Source organism: Perca fluviatilis, chromosome 8, assembly GCF_010015445.1.
Source record: "Perca fluviatilis chromosome 8, GENO_Pfluv_1.0, whole genome shotgun sequence".
In the NCBI taxonomy this organism is placed as follows: Eukaryota; Metazoa; Chordata; class Actinopteri; order Perciformes; family Percidae; genus Perca; species Perca fluviatilis.
Window position 1 is genome coordinate 13325973 of NC_053119.1, and position 12077 is coordinate 13338049.

A 12077-nucleotide genomic window follows, 5' to 3' on the forward strand; every position below is an offset into this window, starting at 1 on the left:
TGAAACATATTTGCCATCTTTATTCATAAATATCACTACTGTATGAATATAAAACAATCTTAAATTACTGCTTTTTTTTTAAACAAATACTCTGACTATCGATGGAAGCTCCTCAGGAGAAAAACCACTGATAAAACAGTTTTAAAAAGGTATTGCATATAGCCTTGGCAGCTGTTAATTACTACACCTTACTGTAGTTGTGTTGATGAACCTTTGACAGAGTAGCATACTGGAACATCTGATACATACTTATTTCCTCAGGAATATGAAACATAGCCAATTATACACAGGTAAACAAAAACAGACAGACGGACAGGAGAGATCCACCCACTTCAATTTGAAGTACAATTTTGTCAACAGTCACTCAATACAAAACATATTGGTTACACAAGTTAAAAATACATCAGCAAAAAAAAAAAAAGACTATCAAAATTTGCCTTTCTGTTAAGAATTAAAATGCCTACTAGCTATTATTCTGCAATGAGATTTTTTTTTTTTTTAAATATCTAAATCTCCATTGGTACATGAGTCACAAAAATATGCAATAATCTAGTATTCAGCGATTGTAGGCACTCCTGTGTTTGATGGGTGAGGTAGCTAGATAGTAAGAACTGTACACAGGCTGAGATTAAACAATGCACATCAAAAGAGAGCATAAGACTGAAATTTAGAGTGGAGTATTGCAGCGGAGGTGAACAATATTCCAGTGATCAATGCGGAGTCCATCTCCTTGTTTTTAGTCACAGTATAGAATGTAAGATAAAGAGTGGATACAGGCAGTCCCTTTCAGTACACAACTGAGCACTAGACACAGTGAAGCACATGTATACTAAATAAGAGACTTCACCTCACTCTCTCGCTCTCAGTCATCTGCCACAGTCCCAGGTTTAACACTTTAAGGCACGGCAGTTGCGTTATCCTCTCCAGACCCCTCTTGGTGATCTTAGTACAACCGTACAGATCAATCCCTGTCAGCTGGGTGAGGTGATCAGCTATCAACTCCAACCCTTTGTCTGTGATCCTCACACACTGTCCAATGTTGAGAGTCTTGAGTTCGTGCATCTGGCGTACCATCCTGTTAATGCCATCATCGCTGATATGGCAGGAGCAAAGAGAGAGGGACTTGAGCTGGTACAACCCCTGGGCGATGTAAGCCAGGCTCTGGTCTCCGATCTTGTCACAGAAGGAGACATCGAGTCCAGACAGCCGGAGGGAGCCCATGGCCAGATGCATTATCCCTGTATCACTGATGTTATCACACGACCGCAGGTTCAGGCTGCACAGGTGGGTCATATGCGACAGGTGGATCATCCCTGCATCGGATATCCCTCCGCAGAAGCTGAGGTTGAGCACTTTGAGCTTGTTTAGGCCCTTTGAGACATGTTTGAGAGAAAGGTCAGTCAGCTTCTGGCAGTCCTGCAAGGTTAACTTCTCCAGAGACAGGCAGCCTTCTGCTGCGCTGCGGGTCATGCCAGACAGGTGTCCAATGCCCACATCGGACACATGCCTGCAGCTGCGCAGGTTAAGGCTCTTAAGTCTGTGCAGTCCCCAGGCAATGAGCAACAGGCCGGTGTTTGTGATATTGCTGCATCCCCCAAGTTCAAGCACCTCCAGGTTTTTGAGGTACTGGGCAATCCTGCCCAGGCTGGAGTCAGTGATCTGTTTACAAAGACTGAGGTTCAGCACCCGCAGGGATGGGATGTCCTGCACAAAGGCATGTCCGAGTCCGTTGTCTGTGAGGTTGAAACATCCACACAAGTTCAGGCTTTCGATGTGCGGCATCCCTTGAATCACGTAGCTCAGACTTCGTCTTAAGCTGAGAATCTGAACTTTTTTGATTCCCCTGGTCTGCAGACTGGGGAACAGAGACGGGTTTGCTCGCCGCAGATGTAGCTTGGCTTCCACCCCCCTCCACACCGACTTGTGGTAGGACGCGTCTCTCCAGGCCGCGCACACTTGGGCTACTCTTCCTTTGTCTTTAACGTCCAGATAACTGAAAATAATGGCCAGGATCTCCGGGAAAAGGCACGATATGTGTGTCTCCATTTCAAACATCACTGCAGGTTGACTGCTTTTAGCAGCAGAGGTTGATTGTGGGCGACAATACTGTCGTGGTTAGCTCGCCGAAACTCTACTGCCGAAGTTGCTGGCTGGCTCGGCAACGTTAGCTAATGTCCGCTAGCATACGTACAGGCTAACTATAGCCAGTTAGCTTTGTGTGTAACGTAACAAAAACCCACCCATCTCGTAGGAGCGAAGCTTAATCTTTCATTCAATAAAATGATGGTACAAAAGGAGCACTAACGCATCGGGTCTTATGTTGACAACGTGGACGCAGATATAGGAAACTCCGAAGGCAGTCGTAATATTTACCTAGCATGCTAAGCTAACGCTGTTGCGCTAACGATAGCAAACCTCTGCGTAGCGTTAGCTAGCTAGCTGTCTAAACTTGTGAAAAGCCGAACAACATCCCCGTCCAAGCTGTCCAAAACAACCTATCAGTTACTCCAGTTCATCGCAAAGCGTATCCAAGAACTTGCAGAAACTTTACTCAACAAAGCTGTTTGTCCGTACAACGGTAACTGCCAAGCTCCTTTACTAACCGAGGCATTCCAGTAGCGTCGGAGGAGCATCCCGTCCCGAATCGCTACAGATGAATAAACCAGCTCTATTGGCTTATAGTGAGCTAAGCCAGTGGCCAGCGGCACATAGTGGAAGTAATAAGTATCGTTGTGTTTGTTTGTAGGTAGCCTACTGAAATCAGACGCAATTAGCTACATTGTAGGTTAGGTTTTGTAAAGAAAAAAATAGGCTATTAGTTACAAGTACAAGGAAAGGTTACACAGTTTTTGGCTAATTGTATGCTGACACTTAACATTTTATATACACACACAGGCTACAGAAAATAAATCCACATAGGCATAAAGCTTAAAAAAAATATTTTGAAAAAACAACATCTGGACAAACAAACATCAGGTCAAATTTGAATATTGGAATATAGCCTACTGTGTATAGTATGGGAGGTAGGCTACTTTAAGTTACTATACAGGAGCAAAGTAGCCATAGCTGCTCATGTGATTTCCTAAATCCTAAAACATCATCAGTAAATAAACGTTAATTTATTGTTAGAACATACAATAATTAACATATAATCAGCCTTTAACCACTCAGTTGACCAAATGTTCTCAGACCATTACATTATGAAAAAGTATTCTTATCTTATCTATAGTTATATGTAACCAACCAACCAGTTTGTCAACCTGTCAATCCTAATTTCTTGATGTTTTACCCCCAGTTTCTTATTTTTCTTAACAATAAGTTATAGTTATAACAAGTAGGATAACATATAAAAGTTGATATACACGCAAAGAACATCTTAGAAATGTGTTTGAGCAATTCTGGATGAAAATACAAAAGGACTTTATTTCTACACCAGTTGTGTGCTTCTCCACACTCTTACATTGTGAAATGATTTAAGGTTAAATATTCTGTTAAATATTCCCAAGTGCTGAGAATATCTAGGCCTACACCAAATTTGACTTGATTAAAATATGTGATTATCACATATATTTTAGTTGATACATCATTGATTGACACTGATGTGTATTCCTTTGATATAAGATATATTCTCCTTGAAATCAGGAGCCATGTAACCCTATTTATTGTTGGAAGCTTTTCAAGGACCAGAGAGGCTGCCTCATCCTCCAGATGCAAGCTGGACACACAGTCTCTATGAGTCCTCATCCTAAGTATTGTATAACCTTTTAAAATTAGTCACACATCCAGCATCAACCTGTGTCACCTGTCTCCCTCTTCTGGCAACTTGGTGTAAATGTCTTTGACCTGGCAGGAAGCCCAGAGTTACTGCAGCGAGGCATTCACAGACCTGGTCACTTATGGCTTATAGGAGGACACACAGCCGGTGCTTTACAGTGATTGTTGGTGGTTCAGTGTGTAAAGGTCAAGAGAGGCGGGATGTCTTAGAGATGCCTGGGTCCTGAATGTTCACACTAAGCATTTAACTGGTTTACAAACGAACTGTAACAGAGAAATAGATAGAACAAAAGGTGAACACAATTGTGCGCAATAAATGCTATCTAAAACAAAGGAGCCTATTTGACATGTCACAGTAGGACAAGTGTGAATAATACTTGATGGTTGAATTCCATTTAGCTGCTTCAGTTTCAGGGTCCTGGTATTGTGCATGCTTCCTCACTGTCACACTGTCACCACTTACTGGGACACTTTAAAAGAACAAAACCTTTGTTAATGTTATTAGTAACACCTGTGCTTATTCTTCACTAACAAGTCTGCTGTGAAAAAGGCCTATAGCTTTTCTCCTACCATATTTTGTATTTTTAATGAACTAATTTGAACTATTTCTTTTGTGTTTCATTGTTGTATAGAACATAATATATGTGTCTAAATATAATAATATCCCTCTTTTGTTTTTGTTTTATTCGACCACTATGTATTTCTGTCAACAATGGAGTGAATTAACAGAATGAAAGAAGAATGTTGACATAGCTACCCTGCTATTACAGTATATTTGGATTGGATTGTCTGCACTTGTTGTCTTGTTGCGCTGTTTTATCTTGTAGCTTAATATGTGTTTTACTTGTGGTCCACAATGGAAATAAGCCTTTGGACTTTATTGTGTTTTTATCCTCGGTAATTTTTAATGTCGGCCTATGCAATGACTTCTGGTCAGTGGTTCTTTTTTTAAATCATCAAATAAATAAAGAAAAAAAAAATAATAATAAAAAACTGTGGCGTGCTGTTTTTTCGCTTGGGATGGTGTGGAGACAACATTAGATCTTCATTTGTCTAAAAAAATAAACTACATGTTCGATTACAATTTACATGAACGTAACTCAGTCTCATGATTTGTATTGTATATTTGAATGCGTAAACTTTCACACTGTGTCTGTGTAGCAGTATGAGCAATGAGAGTTCCAATCAATCTGACCTTAGAAGCACCTTTGATCTTTAGGGGCACTGCTAGAAATCCTGGGCCCCCTGACAACAGCTCATTTGGGGCCCTGAAACAATAAATACCTACAATTCCTGGCATGTTTCAGGGCTCCTGAATCCTTCAACACCACATAGGTCTCTAAAGCTTTTTAGTTCAGAGCTTTTGCAAGAAGTCAAACAGCCAGAGACCGCTCAAAACAAAAGGAATCACAAAGCCAGAAAGAATCCCAAAATTTAATAGAAACACCAATCAGAATAATCATGTATAACTGTTCTCCTGTATAGAGAAGAGGTTATCATTAGTCAGCACACATTGGAGCTGTAAAGTTTAATCGGCCTGCTGCGTCGAGGAGTAAACCTCTATATATCCTGATTGTCATTTGTCTCCATTTCCTTACATGTTATAGACCAAACGATTAATCGAGAAAATAATCAACAGATTAATTGACTATGCAAATAATCACTAGTTACAGTATAGTACACATGTAGAATATAAAAAGATGCTGAGAATAAGAATATAATCATATTTTACCTGCTTTATGTATGTTAACGTTGTGGATTTAAGTGCTCATATTATGCTTTTCGGCTTTTTCCATTTCCTTTATAGTATTATATATCTTTTTTGTGCATGTAATAGGTTTACAAAGTGAAAAAGCCCAAAGTCCACCCCAAAGGGACTTACCATCTCCAACAGAAAACTCTGTTCACAAACTGCTCCAAACAGCTCTTTGTAACACACGTTATAATGCTCGCCTAGCTGCTAGCATGGCACGCCTTTATGCTCTGCTTCTTAATGGCTAGTAGTCCTTACCTAGCTACTGTGCATGTGCGACTCCCAACAAAGATGGAACAGAAGTGATTTTGCCTCACTCTTTAGCTAAAACAGAGAGCTCAACATACAGGGTAAAAAGAGGAGCTGCAGCAATGTGCAGTACAACAAATATATGATGTTTTTTGAAAATCAAACCATGTAAACCTATTCTGGTACAACCTCTAAATACAATTACGAACCTGAAAATGAGCATAATATGAGCACTTTAAGTTATTGACCATTTGAACATTTGTCTTTCAAATTGAAAGTTTTCTCAGCGCTGTGATCTCAGGCACACATCTGGCCAGCAGAGGGCATCGCTGATCTGACAAAACAGTCAATAAAAAGAAAAAGAGCTCTCTCACGGATCACTCTAAACCCAATTAGATCATCACCACTTCAAACAATATTTTGCATATAAGCAGAATCAGTATGTCAAACAAAGAATGAAAAAAAAATTGTTTTCTTAAGTCTGTGCACTGCAAATTTAGACAACAGGATCTGAAAAATGTGATGAAGGAGGATCAAACAGACATGAAGACAGAGAGATGGAGCCAAGAGACGACTTGGTCGACAGGAAGGAAAAGGAAAACTAAAGACAGAGGGAGAGAAAGTGAGGGATGGTGATTCCCCTCTCGGCCTCCCCTGTGGCTGGACTTGTCTCTGCTAATGACCCTGTCTGCTGGCTCACACAGACAGATGGTGAATTAACTCCAATTAGCCCACTCTCACCAGATCTCCACTGACAGCTCACCATACAAACACACACACACACACACACGCACACACAGGCACAGACACAGACACACACACACACACACACACACACACACACACACACACACACACACACACACAGACACACACACACACACACACACACAGAGCACAGCAATCTGGAAACCCTTCAGCCGTTTACTTGTATTGTGTAATTTCAACATCAACAATTCATTTTTTTTCAGAATATGGCTTTGTGGATTGCGTTTATATCTTTACAAGTGAAATCTTTGGGTGCAGATATTTGTTTGAAAAATTCTCTGAACAATATGCACGGTTAAGTCACATATTGTCATTGTGGTTAACACATGCACTGTTTTACACTTATTCAGACACACAAAAACCATACACAAAAACAACACACACACACACACACACACACACACACACACACACACACACACACACACACACACACACACTGGAGACAGTTACTACTGTGTGACTGTAACCTCCTGTCATTATATTCAGAGTTAGTGAGGTGTGACCGGTCATCGTTCATAAGGTGCACATTCACTGACTGACTGAACTCTCATGACATGTCAAACAGAGCGTAGTGTGTGTGTGTGTGTGTGTGGGGAGTGGGGGTGTTCATGTTAACAGGTGTTCATGCTGCTAAAAGGGCTCCATCCAGTCGTGTGACTGGGAGGTCACCGTTGACCTCTGATCTTATCTACAAACCGGGTCGGCAGGTGCAGAGCGCAGGGCAAAGGTCATGTGGTCAGCCACTACGCAACCGGACACAATAATAGGATCGACACCGTTGCAAAAATAAACATTCTCATAACGCAGGAACATGGCAGCTCATAAGCTTTTCTATCTATATGAAGTGTGTACCTCTGTGCCAGTGCATGTTTGTGAGTAAGGGTGTGTGTGTATGTGTGTTTGAGCAGAGTGGAGTAATCTCTTTAAATCTCTTTAGCTGTTCTGATCCATAGTTCAGAGCATGGAGGCGGTATGGACAGCAGCTGTTTGTGAAGGATGTGTGTGACCCTGGCAGCACCGAGGGTGCAGAGGGAGTCATAACACCGACTGACCTCTGACCTCAACTCTTTACTGGGGCATGGACTAAAGTAGACCTCCTATTTATCTGTACAATCCTTCCAACTCTCTTCACTGAAGAAAAAAGACAAGTGTCACTGAGAGAGCGAGCCAGAGAGAGAGAAAGAGAGAGGGAGAGAAAGTGTTGGATAGAGACAAACGAGACAAATGAGTAGTGATGAGTGGGATGTGGGTTGAGGTGTAGAGGTGTGTGTGTGTGTGTGTGTGTGTGCGTGTGCACGCAAGTGACAGAGCAAAAAAAAGGAGAGAGGGAAAATAAAGATAAAGGCACAAAGGATGGAGGAGGGGTGATTAAAGAAGATATGCAAGGGAGTGAAAATGAAACATTCTGAGCTAAAATTAAGGTTTTGGATAATTCAGATGGATTACAAATTGGGTTTTTCATAGTTTTGGCTGTCATTTCTGTCGGCGGTCATATCATTTTACTTCCAAATAGATCAATAGCTATTGTAATGGGCAAGAAAACAGTAGCAGTCAGATGTAACCAAGCCTACAGTTTATCTAGATTATTTAAACCAGAGGTTCCCAACTTTTTTATATTGACTCCTTTATATTGAATGTTGTTGTGGACCGGTTTATGGAGGGGATGCTTCAGTCAGTTATCTGATCCCTCTCACTCCCAACACACAAATAAACCTTTTTACAAGTTTGAAAAATACAGAGAGAGAGAAAGAAAGAGAAAGAGAAACGAGAGCACACAAAAGAGCGAGTGGTTGAGCATAAAAATGAACTACAGTAAACAGAAACAACTTCCTTTACCTTGTCTGTATTTAATTGCGGTTTCTATTTAATAAAAAGAAATACAAATATGTCTCTCAGCAACAGTCAGGTAGTGGCTTCATGTGCTGCTGAATGCTGTAAGGTGATACCAGACTGGTTACCTTGTGTAGGCTACTGATGACCTGCTTCATTTAAAAATTGTTTTTTCTTTGTCGCTGATGTGACAGGAAGTGATGATGGAAAATGCAGCCGAGACTATGTCAAGTGTAAGGTAATTACTGCAAAAATAGCCCATAGTAAGCTGTAACATAATATAATTATTTTATGACCTAAAGCACTTTGTTTGAAACTGGAAAAGACTATGTCTGAAATATGTATTCCCACATTTAAGATTTATTTATCAGGACAATGCACATTAATACATTTTTCTGTAAATGCGCCAGTGTTAGCCAGTCGGCTCATTTTCAACTGTAGTCCTAGTTACCTATAATGCATGTCTTTATTAGCAGAGGACAGCTGTCTTTGGGCAAAACTATGGCAAGTAAGTCAAAGTTGATCCAGGAAGTCTGTAAATGTAGTTTTACCCAGGAGGTTTATTTCAGACCTGTAAGCTCATTTGAATGCTTGTGTTTCTTGCCCTGTCTGACTTCTTTTCAGTGAGTCGTGTAGCTAGATCTCAGCAGTTAACTTGGTGAGTGCATTGTCATTGTTACTGACAGCAGTGACTGGCAAAACTATGAAAATAAGACCCAAGTCATAATAAGACAGAATTATCCTTTCACATAGGACTACGTGCGCATGTGTGTATTTGTGTGTGTTAGTTCAATACCTACAACTGGGGTTAGTGTCTTCCAGTGTGCTGTGGAACAATGGCTGCCAGTGGGCTTCATTAAGTGCCTTTTCATGTCCTGCATTGCAGCTCAGAAAATGTGCCTGTACTCCAAACATACAGAAAATGGGCCTAAAGACATGCAGTGACACATATGCAAATACTACCACACAAACACACACACACACACACACACACACACACACACACACACACACACACACACACACACACACACACACACACACACACACACACACACACACACACACACACACACACTCTCAGTCATCATGTCTCATTTTCACTCCTCCCTCAGTGTGTTGCTCAGTGTGTGAACTCTCAGTTACAACACAGAGGCTTGTTTTTATGCTGCATAAATTGATGCATTCTTGTAATTCCCCCCTCCCCCATATAGCTCTGCTCTACTTGTGTGTATTTTACCTGCACTGCACTGTTGGTGTTGTTGTTGTTGTTGTGTGCCATTTAAGTGCTAAGCCTTTCCCCTCTCCTCTTCTCTCTTCATTTGCTTCCCTCCAGGGCTGATGTGATTTAAGGCTGTGCTTGAAGACTGAGGACTGGGCCCTTATCTGACGGTTATTGATGTGAGCTGTAACTCTCACTGTCCTCACTCTACAGGCAGTGGGAAAGAGAGACAGCGGACAGCTGCTCTAGAAGGATGGGTGGATGGAAGAAAAGAAACAGTAGAAAGATAATGCCAGCAGATTTATGGCTTTCCCTGAAATGTTCAGACTTCAGACTGTGTGGGTTTATTCATGGATTTATGTAAAACAACAGAGTGCATGTTATAGAAATGTAGAGATTTCGCAGCATTTCCTCCAACTTGCAGCTCTATCCTCTCTTTTTCTTCCAACCCTCCTTCCTCTTTCTTTCCTCCTTCCTTTGCTTTCAACCCCCTCTCTTTCTTTCCATCTGTACATTATGTAGATGTCAATAATTTATCACAAGATTCAAGAATTCAGTGCTTAACAACAGGTTACGATCTTTGCTATAAAAGCCATAAAATATGCATTTGTGAATAAAATATGATTCTGTCTCTTTCAAAGCAGCTGAAACCTGTCAAGATTGCCATTTGTTTTCTGACAGTATCGCAGTGAAGTGACAGTTCAAAAGCGGGGGTTTGTCTTTATCTTGGCAGGTTTTCAATCTTTGCTCTATTTCTGCACACCGCAGAGCATTATTTGGTATCCATTGTTTTGTAGACCGTCTTTCATCTCCAGGGCTTTGTTGTTTTCTCACTCTCTCGCTGTCTCTCGCTCTCTCCCCCTCTTATATCGTCACTTCTTTTTTTTCCTACTCTTTTACAGTTTCATCTTGTGTTGTACAGTAACAGTAGCACTGGGCTCAGCTAACACATCCCACTCTAACTGCCCCTCCAACCTCCAATCACCTGCCTCATACAAGCCACCCAGCTCTAAAAGCACTGACACTTCCTTCTCCCTTTTCCTATTATCCTTTGCTTTCCTCCCCTCCTTCTCCGATCACCCCTCTCTTCATCCTCCTCCCCCCTTTACCCCACAGGCCTGGAGATCGTTCCTTTGTTCCTGACATCTGTTTTGTTGGGTGATTAATTGAGATGAGCATGTGGGGTGAAGGCCTGTGGAGGAGGAGCTCAGACCCCCCAGGTAATGTGGATGTGTATGTGTCTATGGACGTGTGTGTGTGTGTTGTGTGTGTGTGTGTGTGTGTGTTGGCAGTGAAGCTATAACAATCCTTGATCTGGTTAGTTAATGCAGACTGCCAGGATTTCCCTCAAGAGCCGTGAAATCTGAATATCTGTTATCTTGATAAAATGTTTAAAAAATTAAAAAAAACTTTCCCTCAATAGAAAATCTCCTCAGTCTTTCCTCCGCGTTTATTTCAGCAGTGCAAAATATTACATTAAGTGACAGCTGACTGACAAGTGACAGCACTGGTTACACACACCAGCATGTCAGATGTCCCAGAAGGCAGAGCTGTGATTTGCAGAAAATCATGATACAGTACAACGACCATAATGCATCTGTTGGAAATTTTCAGTAAATTAGATGAATATGCTGGTGAGTAGAGTGACCTTCGAAGTGAATTCTCAGCAAATGACTAATCTACAAACACACTGGAGATGGACATGTCTTCACAATGATAATTAAGAAAATAATGTAAAAAAAACATCAGTAATCACAGTAATCATCATTAGTGATGACATATTTTGGCACAGATAACACCTTTTCTTCTTACTTGCTAGTTACTGTGTTTACTTCTATTTTATTTATAATGCAATATTAACAGGAATACATTATTTTCAACTACAGTAGTGATAAACTATAATTTAAAGCAGTTATGAACGGTGAGAAATTACTGTTTTGTGTTTCAATTGTAACAATTTAAAGATTTCTTTGGGGGGCTTTTCCCTTTATTTGATAGTGAGAGTGGATAGACAGGAAAGGTGGGAGAGAGATGGGGGATGACAGGCAGCAAAGGGCCGCAGGTCGGACTCGAACCTGGACCGCTGCAAAGGACTCAGCCTACATGGGGCGCACGCTCTTACTGGGTCAGCTAGAGGTCGCCCCCAAAGTCACCATTTAAACTCTCATATTGTCAATATTTGATTATTTAGTTTTAGAATCGGGTGCAACATTGTTAGGTTCGATTAGGGGAGTACTCAGGAAAATCACTGGGAAACAGACGGAGGTTACAATCTCCCTCCCATATATGACCACTTGTAATTAGTAGGTCTGCAACTTACGACTTGATTATTGTTGATTCATTTGCTCATCATTTTCTCAATTAATCAATTAACTGTTTGATCAGAAAACAGTGACAAATGCCCACAGCCAAAGATCAATCTTCAAAATAGTAGCTGATTCATTTTATATTGATTGACTAATTGAATAATCAACTAAT

General features: G+C 40.9%; 1 protein-coding gene across 1 annotated transcript; it reads right to left on the reverse strand.

Moving 5' to 3' along the window:
• LOC120564547 (F-box/LRR-repeat protein 14-like) lies at positions 1 to 2153 on the reverse strand. The gene has a single exon (XM_039809639.1). The coding sequence runs from the start codon at positions 2053 to 2055 to the stop codon at positions 844 to 846; it is 1212 nt and encodes a 403-aa protein (XP_039665573.1). The 5' UTR covers positions 2056 to 2153; the 3' UTR covers positions 1 to 843.
• Between the last annotated feature and the right edge of the window lie 9924 nt (positions 2154 to 12077).

Bases quoted from the DNA above. Each gene is read 5' to 3' on its own strand.
- LOC120564547 (XM_039809639.1), bottom strand. From the start codon at position 2,055: ATGTTTGAAATGGAGACACACATATCGTGCCTTTTCCCGGAGATCCTG.